General features: G+C 36.0%; 4 protein-coding genes across 4 annotated transcripts; 2 read left to right on the top strand and 2 right to left on the bottom strand.

The window, feature by feature from the left end:
* The first annotated feature begins 936 nt into the window (after positions 1–936).
* Positions 937–2,645, top strand: LOC136182416 (olfactory receptor 1-like). The gene has a single exon (XM_065963087.1). It carries the CDS (start codon positions 1,064–1,066, stop codon positions 2,042–2,044), a length of 981 nt encoding a protein of 326 aa, XP_065819159.1. The 5' UTR covers positions 937–1,063; the 3' UTR covers positions 2,045–2,645.
* Positions 2,646–5,560: 2,915 nt separating this feature from the next.
* Positions 5,561–6,759, top strand: LOC109991714 (olfactory receptor 8B8-like). The gene has a single exon (XM_020644064.3). It carries the CDS (start codon positions 5,688–5,690, stop codon positions 6,540–6,542), a length of 855 nt encoding a protein of 284 aa, XP_020499720.2. The 5' UTR covers positions 5,561–5,687; the 3' UTR covers positions 6,543–6,759.
* Positions 6,760–7,944: 1,185 nt separating this feature from the next.
* On the bottom strand, positions 7,945–10,433 carry coa4 (cytochrome c oxidase assembly factor 4 homolog). Its single transcript, XM_065963311.1, has 2 exons — positions 10,275–10,433; positions 7,945–8,902 (listed from the first exon to the last, which is right to left on the bottom strand). Exon 2 carries the CDS (start codon positions 8,880–8,882, stop codon positions 8,622–8,624), a length of 261 nt encoding a protein of 86 aa, XP_065819383.1. The 5' UTR covers positions 8,883–8,902; positions 10,275–10,433; the 3' UTR covers positions 7,945–8,621.
* A 999-nt stretch (positions 10,434–11,432) lies between these two features.
* or41a3 (odorant receptor, family 41, subfamily A, member 3) lies at positions 11,433–13,180 on the bottom strand. The gene has a single exon (XM_020644063.2). It carries the CDS (start codon positions 12,952–12,954, stop codon positions 11,938–11,940), a length of 1,017 nt encoding a protein of 338 aa, XP_020499719.2. The 5' UTR covers positions 12,955–13,180; the 3' UTR covers positions 11,433–11,937.
* Positions 13,181–18,643: the final 5,463 nt, after the last annotated feature.

Raw genomic sequence — 18,643 nt, 5'->3', positions numbered from 1 at the left:
AGGATAAGCTATATTCAGCATGGCAACAGCCATCGATGGGACTCCAAAACCTTGATAGCTTTTTTTCAGTGGTAACTGGTATTGAAAAAACACAAGAATTGATTGCCATGAAACTTCTTACAATAATCTTTTGTGATTTTGAGTGCAACATTTGAACAGCTACTAGATAGATTGCTTTCAATTTGGTGACATTTCCAATGTCCCCGACTGAATCAGTTGTAAATAATTAGTTTGCTTATGACTTTGTTCACCATCGACACAACCAACATTATTAGGCCACATTTTCATTTTTCAACACTTACATTTCTGACTAATTATGTTGCTTGTGTTTAAAAAATATGTAATGTGTCTTCTTGCATGAAAAGTAAGCTTAAATAAGTATGATGAAAATGCTAAGGCTATTTCACAAATATTTCCCCATACTGTTGCAGGAATTGCTCACTTCAAATGAAACATGGTGTTATGTATGACATACTCACATGATCAATGGACACATTTTTTTTTTTTTATTTCAATACGAATGAATATACCTTAAAGATATCCCCTTAAACTAGCTTCATGTTGTGGAGAATATTACTATTACTGTTTAATGTTAACCACTGTATATTTGTGTTAATATTGCATATTGTATCTCAAATCAAGTTACGTTCTATATCTAGTTACATGTTTCAATGAAGTAAGTCTTTCTTTAAATCGCTCCTTAAATAAGCTGTTGTTTCTAAATCTTTCTTGATTTGAATCACGGATGTGCTGAGTATTCAGTATCCTGTAGTGAACGCTCAGCCAGTTGCAGCAGAGATGACTACAACTTAAGAACAGTAAAGTTTACTTTCTATCCAACTGCTGACCATGTGACGCTGCCCCATGCATTTCTGCTGTATAAAAGTCAGATCTCACACAGTACCACTCACTTTCATGAGGCGCACACTCGATGTTGTCTGAGGTGAGCTTGGCTCCAACATTTCTACTTACTGCGTCTACTTATTTCTACAATTTACTGCGTCGTTCTTTGTCATTTCAACAGTTATTTTTGACCTTACGTCTAGGGAAACAGGCGTTCGCAATGGGTCCAGAAGTAAGAGCTGCCATCATATTGAATGCCACATTTGTTCGTCCTGCAAAGTTCTATCTCAATGGGTTCACCAACATGCCTCATGAAAAGTATTACTATGTGTTTTTGTGTTTTGTCTACATCATGACTGTTCTGGGGAACGGCCTCCTTCTCACAGTCATTTACCTGGTGGAGGCTCTGCATACTCCTAAATACATGCTGGTGTTTAACCTGGCTTTCGCTGATTTGTGTGGCAGCACTGCTCTCATCCCAAAACTCTTAGAAACATTCTTGTTTAACAAAAGGTACATTGTCTACGAGGCGTGTTTGAGTTATATGTTTTTTGTTTTATTCTTTGCAAGCATGCAGTCATGGACACTTGTCACAATGGCCTATGACAGATTCATTGCAATTTGTTTTCCTTTAAGGTACCATAGTATTGTGACTAAACCGGCTATTGGCTTAATGCTTCTGTTTTCATGGGTTTTTATAGTGAGTATTATCGCGCCCATTATTAAGCTCATTGATCGCCTCTCATTTTGTAGATCTTTGGTGATACAGACTTTTTTCTGTGATCACGCCCCTGTTTATCGTCTGGCTTGTAATGACACCTCTATAAATAACATTATGGCATATGTTGCTTTTCTAACATTTATTTGTATTCCTTTTGTATTGATAGGCTTGACATATATGTGTATTTCAATAGCACTGAGCAGGATAGCATCAGGACAGGAACGACTCAAAGCATTCAAAACTTGTAGCTCTCATCTGATCCTTGTGGCAATTTTCTACCTACCATTATTTGGCACCAACATAGGTTCAGTGACGACCAACCTTCAACCAAATGTCCGAATGATTAACTCCTCTCTGACACACACCATACCAGCTCTTCTCAACCCAATTATCTACTCTTTAAAGACAGAGGAAGTGCTGAGCTCTATCAAGAAGCTATTGAACAGAAAAATAATTACTAACACAACTAAGAAATTGTGACCTCTTCATCACTTCCATAATGTCTTGTTTAAGGAGTGTTATAGTAGCATTGTTCTGTTTTTACTTTTTATTCTAAACTCTTACATAAGTGCTGTAAGTATATTTTCAAGGATTTTTTTTAATCATGTGCTGTTGCTGTAAAAAAAAAGGGGCATGATATGCCTTGTATTTCACGAGAGGTGATTCTGTGCCAGTACAATTGTTGTTGTTTTTGCGTTCCGTTTATCATACCAATTATTTTGGTCAAATATCCACTACTTCAATTTCATTAATTACTGTTTTACATTTTTGAAAATTGTCCAAGATGTAATAATGTCTGTCTTGAGAGTTGGACCGACATTTGATTGTGAACAGGCCCCTGTCTTGTCCAGTTCGAGTGCATCAATCCACTGGAACTTGAGGTCAACCTTTTAGAACTAATTTGATGTCAATCCATTGTTTTAGTTGATATTTGAGGAAAAAAGCCTAATATTATACTGCTCCTGTTCCTTATTTATTTTGAATGCTTTTCTTTGTCATATATTATAATAAACTAAATGTCCTTCGGTTTTGAGTTTTGGTTGAATAAAACAAATTATATCAATGCATGCCCATTGTTTCATTCAAATTATTACAAAATGCTCTCTGATTTTTCCGAAATGTCATAGATTAATCTTTTATTTTATAAGGAAAAAGAGAGAAAAATTCAGAGTTTTTGAAAGAATGCGATGTGTATAAATGTGCAACACAAAACAAAGATAGATATTTAAGGGGACCTATGCATTCCTCATTAAGCATGGCAAAATCAACTGAAATCACAGCAAAATATTCATACAACATTTTATATTTTTGCTAATTATTAATCATACGCTACATGCTGGTCACATTGGCTGAAGTGGTGTACACTTTAACATAAGGCTGGGTGAAGAAAAATGTTATTACCAAAAAAATGTCATATCAGTCAAAATCAATAATTTGTCACAATACTGTAAATGTCATATCAATATTTCTTTCAAATTTAAAGGCTGTTTTTTGCTCCTGAGTGAGAGTTTCCATTCTGTTCCAATCGTCTGTAAGCCTGCCTACCCATATCCCTGTGACATGATTGTCGTCTTTTTCTTCTCTTTATTGTCAGGTGGCAGCTAGTGTCACTTCAACATGATGCAACTTAACAACAGCTTTTTGAGCTTCATATCATCATCCAATCTTTTAGTTGATATTTAAATTAGACAACTACCTGTTTAGAGTATTTTAAGGCTACAACAAAGCACAGCAGTTCCTTGTACCAAATGCAAACATCTGCACATTATGCTCACATTAACAATGCTAGTATGCTGATGTTAAGCATATATACAATGTGCACTAAATGCTGAGCCTAATGGTTTGCTATCACTAACACTTACACAATAGCACTGAAGACAAAGTACAGCTGAAGTTGGTTTAAGTGTCTTCATTTTGTAGGTCTTTGTAACAACCCTAGATTTAAGGCAGATTCCAGAGGAGGATTTTGTGTACCTCATTCTATGGGAACTCAGCAGATATTTGCCATGAAATTTAATGACAAAATAAAGATTTTCAGTGTACTTGTGGGTCCAGAGGGAACATAAGTTGTTGGATATAAAGCCTTAAATCTAACCCATATTTGATTCAAGGTTACATATTATACTTCTTTTCAACAAGTTTCATTAAGTCTCAGGGCTCCCTAAACTATGTCTTTGAAGTTTTGTGCTCAGAATCCTCTCTGATCCTGTATTTGATCATGACTATAAGCCCCTCTATTTCAGCCCTGCTCAGAACAGACTGTTTCTGTGTCTGTAACTTTAAATGCAAATAAGCTATGTCTGACCACACCCCTCTTTGGAAAGGCTTGGGTGACTTTGGCTTTCTGACTCCGTGCCCTGTTGTTTATGATGAAAAGGTGGACTCAGAGGGCAGAACACCTAGCTGTGGAAGTGTCACTCACCTGGGGGAGGGGTTACAATCCTTTGAGAAATCATGAAGGGGAAAATCTCCAAACGGCCTGTTTAAGCACACATTTTCTGAAAAGTGGAGAAGGCAAACAATCAAGCTGCCACCTCCAGTATTTAAAAATGAAGCCCATATGTACATGTTTCTTTGTATTTATTTAATTATATAAATATATGTTTTGTTTAATTGTATGTCTTTTCTCTGTTGTGTCTTGGGATATGAATGTAAATATCTCATGTGATCCTGATATCACTCTCCAAAAGTGTAAACTAAGTTAAATGTTATGGTATTGTTTTGGTTTGTAAAAACTTGTAAGTATGACTCTGTGAGGGAAAGCATGAAACTAATAAAACATAATTCTAATTTTTTATTTTTTATTTTTAATTAAGCCCATATGGAAGTACAAAATCCTGCAGTTTTTTTGAGTGTCTGTTTGAGGCTGGCTGCAGGCTGCAGAAACACTGGAAGTCACATACACATCCGGTCAAAATAGCCAGTTTTTACTACAGAAGTTAACATATTTACAGCCTGGGTCAAAAAACGAAATAGATCTAATTAGCTAATTTCTCTATCAGGACATACTGTACAGGGGGGATGAATTCATTGTTAACTCATCTATTTTGATTTTATGAAGGATAAGCTATATTCAGCATGGCAACAGCCATCGATGGGACTCCAAAGCCTTGATAGCTTTTTTTCAGTGGTAACTGGTATTGAAAAAACACAAGAATTGATTGCCATGAAACTTCTTACAATAATCTTTTGTGATTTTGAGTGCAACATTTGAACAGCTACTAGATAGATTGCTTTCAATTTGGTGACATTTCCAATGTCCCCGACTGAATCAGTTGTAAATAATTAGTTTGCTTATGACTTTGTTCACCATCGACACAACCAACATTATTAGGCCACATTTTCATTTTTCAACACTTACATTTCTGACTAATTATGTTGCTTGTGTTTAAAAAATATGTAATGTGTCTTCTTGCATGAAAAGTAAGCTTAAATAAGTATGATGAAAATGCTAAGGCTATTTCACAAATATTTCCCCATACTGTTGCAGGAATTGCTCACTTCAAATGAAACATGGTGTTATGTATGACATACTCACATGATCAATGGACACATTTTTTTTTTTTTATTTCAATACGAATGAATATACCTTAAAGATATCCCCTTAAACTAGCTTCATGTTGTGGAGAATATTACTATTACTGTTTAATGTTAACCACTGTATATTTGTGTTAATATTGCATATTGTATCTCAAATCAAGTTACGTTCTATATCTAGTTACATGTTTCAATGAAGTAAGTCTTTCTTTAAATCGCTCCTTAAATAAGCTGTTGTTTTCTAAATCTTTCTTGATTTGAATCACGGATGTGCTGAGTATTCAGTATCCTGTAGTGAACGCTCAGCCAGTTGCAGCAGAGATGACTACAACTTAAGAACAGTAAAGTTTACTTTCTATCCAACTGCTGACCATGTGACGCTGCCCCATGCATTTCTGCTGTATAAAAGTCAGATCTCACACAGTACCACTCACTTTCATGAGGCGCACACTCGATGTTGTCTGAGGTGAGCTTGGCTCCAACATTTCTACTTACTGCGTCTACTTATTTCTACAATTTACTGCGTCGTTCTTTGTCATTTCAACAGTTATTTTTGACCTTACGTCTAGGGAAACAGGCGTTCGCAATGGGTCCAGAAGTAAGAGCTGCCATCATATTGAATGCCACATTTGTTCGTCCTGCAAAGTTCTATCTCAATGGGTTCACCAACATGCCTCATGAAAAGTATTACTATGTGTTTTTGTGTTTTGTATACGTTATGACTGTTCTGGGGAACGGCCTCCTTCTCACAGTCATTTACCTGGTGGAGGCTCTGCATACTCCTAAATACATGCTGGTGTTTAACCTGGCTTTCGCTGATTTGTGTGGCAGCACTGCTCTCATCCCAAAACTCTTAGAAACATTCTTGTTTAACAAAAGGTACATTGTCTACGAGGCGTGTTTGAGTTATATGTTCTTTGTTTTATTCTTTATAAGTGTGCAGTCATGGACGCTTGTTGCAATGGCATATGACAGATTGATAGCAATTTGTTTTCCTTTAAGGTACCATAGTATTGTGACTAAATTGTACATATCCTTCAGTCACGTCTATGAACTTGTTGCTGCAATGATAATCATCTGGTTGCCTCCTTTATTGATAGCAGTGACATACTTTTGCATTTTCACAGCACTGAGCAGGATAGCGTCAGGAGAGGAACGACTCAAAGCACTGAAAACGTGTTCTTCTCATCTGATCCTTGTGGCTCTTTTCTTCTTTCCTATTATTGGCACCAACATAGCTTCCCAATTCTCTTTTGTCCATCCTAATGCCAGGATTGTAGGCTACACTCTGACAAACACCATACCTGCTCTTCTCAACCCTATCGTTTACGCTTTAAAGACTGAAGAAGTGCTGAACTCTTTAAAAAAGCTTTGCAAAAGAAATAGTATCAACAACACATCCTCATCCAGGAAGGTGAAATCTGTAATGTTGCTGTCCTGATACATCAAGGAGTGTTACAATTAACAACTGTTTGTTACTTTTTACATTCAACATTTTAATAAAAAGTGCTACAAAGATATCTGAGGGGGAAAAGACAATTGTGTTATTTTGTTGTATTTTGCAAAGTTAGCAGACTCAAGGAAATAGTTTCACTACATGTTGTAAGTCATGTGACCTATGCATGGAATTTTAATTTTAATCCATGTCTTGGAGCTTATTAGAATTTAAATATTCAGGATCAAATCATCCTTTAATCTACCTAAACTTTTCATTCTTTTAGTATTGAACGACTCAGGTTTCATTTTAAAAACATTTTTAGCTGATCTTTAAATCATCCAACCTACATTTACTATCTCTAGTCTTTGATTGTATTTTCTTTGTGTAAGACATGGAAGCTGTTTATAAGCGGGCTTTCTTTATCTTTCGTTCTCTTAAGTATTATAATCCATGTGGAAAAGGAAACACACCAATATGTGCATAGTTCTCAAAAGTCCCAGCATATAGTCAGAAGTCAAATAAAGATTTGCATGAGTTGAACAGTTGACAAGAAAATATTGAGTATGAAGGCTCAATCAGAACATGGTTTTTGGGTGGATTCCACCATCTAGTGGTTTTGCTTGTATCCTACATGATGGATCCAATTTGTCACACAAACTGGAAAGGTTGCCTACATCAGCAGAGTTAGACAACTTTCTAACATGTCATTAATACGTCACAGTTTGACAGTGTCAGCTATCATTTTGTGTCTGTAATATGGTTACAATTTACACATTGATCAGATATCTGAGTTGTGTGTGTTGCAGTTGACGGTTTTGCCACTCGATGTCGCTGTTGTTAAATTACATTAGCTGTAGATAATGGTTGTGTGCTTCAGTAATCAACTAATCATAATGATTTTCACATTTTACTTACCTTATCGTTGCGGTTTCTTAAAAGTGTATCCATGGTAGCGGCAGTAACAGATGTAAAAATACTTTTTTTCGGCCGTTAGCAAGCTCGAGTCATTCAGACTTGAGAGGCAAAATTGTAGCAAGCGCTGCATCAAAAACATGGTTTATCACTGATTGGCTGCAGAAAGTGAACACGTCATAGCTGCGTCAATGTTTTGGTTAGTTTGGATGTTACGTTCTAACTAGTCAAGATGTACCTTAAGTCTCTGTGGTGCAACCAAACAATGAAACCATAACTTAAGACACAACTTATACAAAGCTGGTCCAACAGATCACAGGACTTTATATTCATTTTATGATAACATCAGAAATATTATTAAGATATGTTATCTCTTGCATTGTGCCAACATTAATAAACCCATCAAGTCTTCACATAAAAGTTTCAACACATCCACTTTGAGCTTCAAGGATATCTTTAGTGCTAGTCAAGAAAAACTCTGTGTACCTCAAAGGTCTTTTAGAATATTTATTTTTTTTGTTATTTTTGTATGCGCAAACTCTTGATCTGAGCAAATCATGTACGTACTTATGCGTTTGTAAAGAAAACAAATCCTCACAAAGGATTGTGGCAAGTGACGTTTTGATTTCTGTCACTTTTGGCTGACATCTGTCAATAATAGATAAACAGACACATAGTTTCATCACCAGGTACTTCAATTAGAGGGAACCAAACAACATCATAAGAAAGTGAAAGCTTAATTTATTGACGTATAAATCATTATAGTCTTCCCACCTCATGCAGAACAAGAAGGTTCTGAAAAACACATCCCGTTCCTGTGCTTGGGCTTCAGCTGGATGTTGTGATATCAGCTGGATGTTGTGATATCAATTGGATGTTGTGATATCAGCTGGATGTTGTGATATCAATTGGATGTTGTGATATCAGCTGGATGTTGTGATATCAGCTGGATGTTGTGATATCAATTGGATGTTGTGATATCAGCTGGATGTTGTGATATCAGCTGGATGTTGTGATATCAATTGGATGTTGTGATATCAGCTGGATGTTGTGATATCAGCTGGATGTTGTGATATCAGCTGGATGTTGTGATATCAGCTGGATGTTGTGATATCAATTGGATGTTGTGATATCAGCTGGATGTTGTGATATCAGCTGGATGTTGTGATATCAGCTGGCTGCAGACTCAGCTGAAGTGGAGGTTTGCTGCTGCTTCCTCAGCTTTTCTCTCTGTGCATTTTGGAAATTCATCATGCAGCTTTTGAAAGTCTGGACCTGGCTCTGGCACACTCTCCAGTCCTGGTGTTCAGCCATGCACTCCTGCACTGCGTAGTGAAGCTCGGCACAGCCGGTGCGGGATATCATCCGTTCAACAGGGTCGTCCTCGTCCTCCTGTTTACGGCTGCGGTCGTGTGGGGAAGGGGACGCCATCCTGTTCCGTGTGAAGCAGTCTGGACATGAGGACAACAAATTAAGTTATAAAGGATTTTAAAAATACCACAGAACAGTCAATTTCCGACTGCCTTATTTTCTAAATCTTTATTAGAAAAAATAAACAGCATATTGTCCCTGTAGTCTCTTAGAAATATTTTAACAATACAACAACACCATGTCTCAATCTTTGACGTTAATATTTTAAATAGAAATGAAACTTTTTGGTACTAAAATTAGAAAAGCAACTGCTCAGATGGCCCTTTGTTTCATTAAAGTTAGATTAAGTCCTTAATAGTTTAATTGATTAAGATAAAATAAATTACTGGGGATGCAATTGAGTTGAAAAAAAATGTTATTATTGGCAATGCATGTTATTGCAAATATTGCAAGTTGTGACCTCTATGGTTGTGACACAGTGTCATGACTTTTGCATAGCTTCTGGGTATTCCTACTCATTTGGGACCAAACCTTTTAATCCAGTGTTTCCCAAAGTGGGGGTCGGGACCCCCAGGTGGGTCACCAGCCACCAAGAGGGGGGTCACGAGATGCCTTCCATAAAAAATTTAAAATCATTTAAAAGTGCATCAGAATATCTTTTTACCCATTTTTGTAAATATACTTAAAGTAGTCCAATGTCATAAAAGACAGTATCATTAAGAGAAATTGAAATGAAATGAATGTGTACATATTTTATAGGTTTTAGGCTGTTGTGTTGTTTTGTGTTAGTAGTTTTAGAATAGGTTTATTAGTGTGTGCGTGGCTGTCGCTACGTTATATACCTAACTAACCACCTTCAAGAACAATGGGGGGTCCCCAGTCACCCTTATTTTGGGGGTCACGACCTGAACAGTTTGGGAAGCCCTGTTTTAATCTATCCATTCTACAAAGTTAACATCAGTCTGACATCAGGAGAAATATATTGTAGCCTAATGCAGTCAATACTGTGTAGGTGATATGTAGGTAAACACCATATACTGTAAATATTACAGATAGGTATGGTATAAACTTAAGGGTACTTCTATACTTTACCTGAGAACTGTCATTTTATTTAAATTAAATGTTTCACTCAAGAGGAAAAATACAATATTCCCACACATTGGACAGATATAAAGTTAAGTAATGTTTGTGAATTACAGTTTTAGTTACCCTATAAAGCTTCACAGAGTTTAGCCTTAAATGTAGGCTTAATTACCAAATGGTTTTAACTATAAAGTATGCTACCTATTCGGGGTCATTTAACATCCACAGGTTGTTGTTTTGTTTAAAATGTAGTTATATTTATGTCAAAAGCGACAGCGTGCACTTTGCCCTGATCCAATCCTTCAGAAGAGGTGAAATAACATCATCGAGAATTCACCAAACTAACGCAGATGTTCATTGCCCTCTTACCTTTTTGTTTTCTTTAAGCCAGTTTTCCTCTCAAGACATTGAATTTAAGCTTCCATAACCTGCATTTAAAGCTCTAAACTTTATTTATCCGACAGTGAAAAATACTGTTTTCACGGTGTCACACGGCGGACATATTTCGGCGGGGGACTAGTGCATACATACAACAGTTCCGTCGATGCATTACATCACTTCCGCTCTTTAGTTCTGGGTAGTATGACTTTTATTAGCCTACAGATTATTATTTTTATGCTCGGCCGAAGTAAAAATTGGAGATAGGCTAGTGTAACAACATTTTAGTAGTTCTACTTTTAGTTCTACTTTGTATCTCTTCCTTTACTACATCTCAGCCCTCCATTACTTGTTGTCTTACAGCTTTAGTTACCACTTCTCATGAGGCAGTTTTTTTTTTGTATCTGTCTAAATAAGATCCCTTTACATGAGCTAAATCTCATTCTTTGGAGTTTTACTCTTATAATAAATTCATAATATTGCAGAATATGATGGATTTCTGGAGAGTGATCTACCAAAAAGTAGATACAATAATATAAATGATGAAACCCTCAAACATCCCCAGAAAAAGTGCAATTGTCTCATTAATGTACTTTTTTAAAAATTTAGTAAATGTATTAGAAACACTGCCTGAATAGTCAAATGAGTAATACACTACTTGTAGTGTCCAATTCCCATGGTATTAAAACATTGACATCAACCATTTGACTTATTTAACTTTTTGTTTCTTTCTTGATTATTGATTACTACTTAGAGAGGAATGAATTATGGCCAGCCTATCAACAGTATTAGTAGTGTTGGCATATTGCTCATCTTGTTCAAAGAGTTTCTCAAGAGACGTTTAAAGATGTCCAAATGCTGTGTTACCCATGTGGAGCCGACACGGCAACCCCAATTGTCTCAATCACTCCATATTGAACGTATCACATGTGAGCCAAATAGAGGGCAGCACAACATTTAGAGTCCACCTTCTTGAGTGTTAATGTCCTGTATGATGTTCTGCCATACACGTTTGTGAAAAATCTTCCGAAAGAAAAAAAGACAAAGTCGGTGCTGCAGTTAAGTCTCATTTGTTTTTATTTTTTAACAATTTAACATTGAGATTCAAAAACATGAAAAGACTCAAACTGTAAAAGAGTTTAACACGGTACTACATCCTTTTAAGTCTTATATGATTTGATATTATAAGATAGCAGACAGATAGCAGGTAAAATAACATCACCGAGCAGTTCAAGCATCATGGCACACACACGCACACACACACACACACACACACACACACACACACACACACACACACACACACACACACACACACACACACACACACACACACACACAAACAAACACAAAGCTGTGGACACAATTGACCTGAACGAAAAATAACCAGATTTGATGTAACAATAGCATTACTAGTGATATTATTATTTACAGATTTTGTAGCACATGGTGACCTCACATGAACAGTGATTTACCTCTTCGGGTTAAGTTATATGGGAGCATATAGATGGGAAACAGACTTCCACACAACAACTATCAAAGTGCCTAACCTTGAATCCTGTTAAATTGATGTAAGTTAAAAAAATAAAAAAAACACTGGGATTTTAATTCTCAGAGTCCACAGTGTTTTTTTCTTTTAACACAATACAAACATTTAGCGCCGTAATTTCATTGATGTGTCATTAATCCTCAAATTTTTGCTCTTGTGGTCTGTGCCAATTCTTTTGTTTTTTACTAGTGCCAGGAATCTTACTTTAATCTCTTTGGTTTTCAAAGAATATACAATAGGATTGATGCAGGGTGGGAGACAAGATGCCAGAGACAGACTCAGCACACGCTGGTCCGGGTCAATGAGACGCATGTAAAACCCAATAGTAAAAATGGTAATGAGAGGAATGTAAAATACTGCAACAAGAATTAGATGCTCAATACAAGTCGCCAAAGCTTTAACTCGATTGTCTAAAGATTTCATCCTGAACACAGTCCCCAGGATGCTGACGTAAGACAGAATTATGAAAGTAAAGGGTCCCACAAGTAACAGGATGGCGAGCAAAGAGGCCACAGTCCACTGCAAGGAGAAATCATTACAAGCAAGTCGGAACACAGGCGCATAGTCACAGAAGTAGCTGAACACTTGGACAGATTTGCAAAAAGACAGTTCTGTCATTATAACTACTGCAAACATAGTGGTTCCCAAACCTAAAGCCCAAGTCATGCCCAAAATATAAGACATGCTCCGCAGTGTGTTAATGGAGCTATGACGCAAAGGGAAACAAATTGCGATCAACCTGTCGTAGGCAAGAACAGCAAGCGCATATGACTCCAAAGTCGCAAAAGCATAGTAGAAAAACATTTGCACGAGACACAAGTTGTATGGAATGAAATTGTCCTTAACCAGGAATATCTTTATCATGCTGGGAATCGTACACGTGTTAAGAATCACATCAACTACTGCCAGGTTAGCTACTGCCAAAAATTTTGGAGTGTGTAAATAATGGTCAAAAGCAATTATACAGATCACCAAGCTGTTGAAGAGCAATGTCACAGCATAAACAAACACCAGAAAGATGAAGTAGACACTGATAAAGGGAAATGTCTCAAATCCAACTATGTAAAAGCCTGGAGGATGAACAATGACAGATTCGTTAAAGACAGTCCTGAGAGAGGACATAGCTGGACTTCACAGCCTGTGTGTTGAAGGACAGCTTCTCGTCTGCAATGTTGAAAGAGGTTTGCAGTTTTAATCACGATACATTTAACAGAAAAATTCAAATGCCCGTTATATATTTCACTCTGATAAAACAGTAAACCAAACAGAATGCATACAATCTTCCCCCAGTATGTTGAATTAAAGTCAGAGAATGCAGCTTACCTGATCCCCTGTTTTCTCTAAATTGTTTAGCACTTATTCATGATGCTGTCTCTTAGAGCAGCATGCAGATAGCTGCTTGTCTGATTTATGGACTCAGATAATATAGTCTCATGATTGATCTCCGGAGATCAATAAGGAGGCAATTTTCAAAAGAATCTCATGTAGTCACTCATGTGCAGTGATATTAATTTGACCCTTGGAGAGAAGAGCTGTATAGGGTGTTTTGTTTTGTTCTTTTCAAATAAACTTGTCTACATTCAAAATGAAAATTATAATTTTGTTCAACCAATAACTTTTTATTTAACTTTTTTTAAATTCAAGGAAAAAATGAATACGCATAGACTAGAAAAGAGCCATGGATAAAAGCATTTACATTAATTATAATATTACATTTCACAGTAAATGTGAAATAATTACAATTTGCTTTTTTGCTTTAGTGTGTGTAGATTAATAACTGATTGTTTTAACCATTCTGTAATATTATGACTTATCTGCAATATTTGTTACTGAATGAACGATGTTGGCTCGGTAATACCATTTGATAGCTGCTCAAAAAAAATCAGTATCAATTCAAATCTTAACATTACTGTATTGTCTTTTTTATCCTACTACAATTTTAAATATTTTCCTCTTATGTATTTATTTTAATATCTTGTTGCTTTTATGTGTCGTATTTTCTTTTCTTTTCTTTTTATACATATCTGTTAATTCTTATTTGTGTGCATTAGTCTCTCAATGATTTTATCAATGATTTTATAAACTACTTTTTGTCAATAACTTTTCTGCACTCTTTTTAAGCACTTTGAACTGCAATTTAATTTGTCTGAAAGGTGCTATATAAATAAAGTTTGATTGATTGATTGCTTGATTGCTTGATTGATTGATTGATAGGTAAATATTTTAATTACAGTATACAGTAATGAGGAATGTCACGGGTAAACCCATCAGTTACATTTTTTCTTATGCATTACATTTGGAAAAACTGTAACCTGTAAGACATTTGGTAATTTTGAAACACATTTGATTCTTTCGATGACACATTTATTTTTATACTTTCACCATAAAATTCCACTAAATATTTAAATGTGACAGAGGGGAAGATGATACGTTGTTTCGTCATCACTTTTCTCTTTAAGGTTAGAAACCTTTCGTCCATTTTCTTTCGGCTCACCATAACCTGTTTAAAGTTAAATACCTCTTTTGGTTATACAACAGATGAGTTATGTGTTTGTCAATGTTTCTAGAGTGTTTCATAAATGTGTCAAATCTGTACTTCTTTGCAGGACCATCCACAGTTGAATACCCTTCAATTAAAACAGTCAAGTGAGTACTATTGTCTTGTTAACTGAAGCCGATAAGGTTTCTTAAAGGCCTGTGAGACCTGAAAACCATCAAAGTGAGTGTTATTACTGGACTTTTATTCTTGAGTGTAAACGAGGAGATTTATACTGTAATAATTGTTAGGTATGGCTGCGGTATACTGACCTGCAAGATGTATAAAAAAAATCCTCCTGCTACCCGTTCATTTAACACTCCTGAAACTGAGTTACAACTTGTCTGTTGCGTAATGTCCCAGAGGATACATTTATCATTAAACACGTCATAGTGAACCAAAACAAAATGTTTTTTAATGGGCCCAGTTTGTGAAGCCATCACCAGAGAATTTTGGTTAATGACCTTGACTTCAACAAACAAACCATTAACTGCTTAACTTTCAGACTAATTATTCTCAGATGCCCCTGTTAGGAAGAGAACAGTTAACAATGAAGAGGAATAAACAAACAGTAGATTTATGTTATTCATTATTTTTGTGTTATTGTTGTTTCAGTCAAATAACACCTGATGGTGGTTACCTGAAATCTCTTTGTTTAATGAAAAGGCATGTGTAAGCTCTTACATACTTGTCCTGCTATGTTTTTTAAAATACTTTTCCACACTGACTTATATTAAGAAGTTTAAAAACTATAGGTTTCTATTTGTTTTCTTTTCTCAAAACAAATAGTTTTCTTTTCTCTTCTTCTGAAGCCAGGCTTTAATTACAAGCCTCATTTGCATATAAGTTATTCCTCTTCATTAAATTTTATTGGCACTATACTTTAAGCAGCACAAATGTTTCTGTTTAAGCAGATGATAATCATTAATTTTACATTTGTTATAATTGTTATATCTAAACAAGTGGTTTGAATGTATTAAGGGTTTACTTGTGTTCCCATGATAGTCAATTATTGTGAATGTGTGGGACTCTAACAAAAATACATGTGTAGACATACTTTTGTGAGAGACAAAATTCCCTTTTCAAGCACAGGAACTTTCCCCCAGAACTAGGGACCTTTTAAGGAACGATAGACCCTTTTTCAACTGGAAGAACTTCCCCAGGAACTAGGATCCTTTTGAGGAAATATGTGTATATTGAACACAGGATTTGATTCCAGATTAGATTTGTGATATTTTTTATTCCTTTGTTTTTTAAGTCATGCTGTAATAGTGTGTTTTGTACCTCTTCATTACTGTAACAGCCAGACTTTGATTACAAATAAAGGTGTGGGGAAAAACAATGGGCTTGCAGCTTCAGTCTTTTAAACGCAGTGGGTGAAGAACTAAATTTAGACCCTGTTTCCTGCGGATAGTTCCTCAAAAGGTCTTTATTTCTAGGGGAAAGTTCCTGCGGCTGAAAAGACTATAGTTGTTTAAAACTGTTCTGGGAAAGGTCACAGTTGAACCTGAACTGTGGCTTCTGTGTCTTTGGTACATTAAAGTCCAGTCTGAAAAAAAAGAGAGAACTTAATGACCATTAATAACTATCTAATCTACCTGAAAGGCTCTTTAAGTCAAAGACTAGTCCGAAAACATTTTTCCAATGTAAGCCAGAAAGCCCAACATGATTGTTTGGCTGAAGTTTTTTTTTAAAAAGATGCATGGATAAGTCTTGTTATATCTGCAGCTGCTACACATCTTGACATAAAGGCTGACCCTGAGGTCCTGAGTCTTAAAATATATGATAAAATGTCTTGTATGTCTAAAGGAAGTTGAGTTGTAGTTAGTGCCAAGAGACAACAAAAAAATCAGAAATGAAAAGGAGGTAAAGCCACTCTGAACTCTCAGTCTGTCAAATACCTCTTGACATTACACATCTTCTTTAAGATATCTGATTAATTGAAATACTCAGGCCCAGAGTGTAAAAACATCCCAGAATGAAAACCAGGCATGATTAATGCATCGATTGATTCATCTAACAGGACTTCCTGCTGCATCTGTCAGCTCAAAATGACAGTGTTCAGCCGCAGGAACTTTTCCCCTAGAATGTTTAAGACTTCATCATCAACACATAACAAACAAACCGTTTACTGTTAACGCCAACATTTTTGCCAAGAAGACCTCTTCTGAACCTACAACTCAAGTTTCTTTTGACAATTAACCCATTTATGTTTTCAGGCTTGATTATATCTTGAAAGAACTTTATCTCACAAGTCGGTGGTTGACTGATGATAAATGCTGTGTGTAATGTCACAATGGTAGACTCACAATCTTATGAGCGTACTCTGGAAGAAAGGTTGGTATCTGGTATTTCACAATAAAAATACACCTCTAAGTGACTGACCCTGTTTCATATTGGGTAACATTAAAAACTCAACACGTAATGATAACGTAATGATAATGGGTCAACACGTAATGATTGGTTTGATAGGGCGATTTCACTCGTAAAAAATGTTAATTTTATATTATTAAAGATATAACCTTGTGGAGTGACTTTTTTACAAGTTGCGCTGACGATGATTCATTTTCCCTGAGAGAGCTTTTGTCATCAAACAGGACGCAGTGACCCCAAACAAAAGGATTCTCTCTCTACTCTCTGACTCCTGGGAGCCCTGCTAATGAGCCCTATTTGTGATGTCATTACCAAAAGGATGCTGGTTAATGAGTGCCTGACTGCAACAAACAAACCTTTCACTGTTCAGGCTTAAGCCTAATTAATCTCATATGCATCCATTAGGGGGTTATTGCGAACTTGCAATTAAAACTATAATAGGAAGGGGTGTTCACTAATGTTACTGAGTCATTAGTGTGCTTGAGAGCCTCCATTAAACCCCCTAATTGTCTAATAGTAGCCTTTTTCCTCTAAAGGGCTACACATGATAGGCCTGCATTCATGACCCCTACACACCATTGATTATCTTTCAGAATGGCCTTTCTGTAATAAGCAGACTTAGTGCAACAAACTGTAGGTACCGATTTTTTGTCTCAATAGCTTCTTGCTGAGCTGGAAGTGACCACAAACGATGTACTGCAGCAGAACCTTAAAAATATAACATATTTTGTCTGGAAAGCTAGAAAGACATCTTCCATTAAAAAAAAAAAATCTATATCTACAGAGTCACCTTCACCCTGTTTGTGACACCTTTTGATGTTGGATTTGGATGACAGGGTTAATCAGCACTGTTATATCATATCCCCCTTTATAGGTCTCCTTGATAAGGTACACACTGATGCACAACTTCTGTCTGTTCGTACACATGGAAACATATTTGAAACAAAAATAGAAATGAAGTGAGTTTATAAAAAAAAAAAAAAAAAAAACCCATCATGCTGTATATAAAGAAACACTTGGAGCTAGTGATTGAGACCACGATGGGTTATATGTGTCAAAACACTTTTGTTGCATTAACAGGCAGGGTATACAAATGAAACCATGAAAGATATTTGTGCTATAAGAAAAGAGTTTGGCAATCCAATAGTTTTTCCAAACTCATCTTAAAGTTCTAACAAAGCTTTGGACGAACAATTGTGAAAAAAAAAAAGAACAGGGGGATGAATCTGATAAGGCCCTGCCGAGATCCGAGAATGATTCATGAGAATAGAGAAGAAAAAGAAGTGTCAGCAGTTTTTTGAGTGCGATGCGGTAAAGTTTTACAGTCGGTCATCTTAATAAACTATAAACTGTAGCTCTAGCAAAAGTTCAGTCAGGACGACTATATTCTGCATGCTCGTTTTAATATTTATTCTCATACTGTGCAAGTAAAAGATGCTTAGAGATGTTTAAACTACACTGGAGCTATACTGATTGGGTTTTAAAATAAGTGTCAGGCTTTCTTTCAACATAATACCTCATTGAAATATTTTGCATTATTACCTCCCTTCCAGTTTTAAGGAATGAGGGAAGACATTAATTAAGCAAAAGGCTGAGCAGTAGAGGGTATGTTTGTTTACAGACAAGGTCATTAAGCATTCTTCCCCTGAGATGTTTCACATCAGGGACTCATTAGAGAGACTCTGAGGAGTTACAGAGGCATGATCTTTTAGTCCTGGGTCATCATGTCCTTCTTGATAAGCGGATCAATAGAAGTTGTATGTTCCGAGGGAAATCCCATTAGAGTGTTGAGATAATTCAATAAATAATCATATAATTAATGTCTTATGGGCTCCTGGCTGTGTAGCTGTTTTATATGTTTCAGGCTTTGAATATTAAATTCAGAGCACAACTTTTGGTATG

Source organism: Labrus bergylta, chromosome 14 (assembly GCF_963930695.1).
Source record: "Labrus bergylta chromosome 14, fLabBer1.1, whole genome shotgun sequence".
Taxonomy (NCBI): domain Eukaryota; kingdom Metazoa; phylum Chordata; class Actinopteri; order Labriformes; family Labridae; genus Labrus; species Labrus bergylta.
Note: the sequence above shows the minus strand (reverse complement) of the source record. Positions and strands in the feature narration are given on the sequence as shown.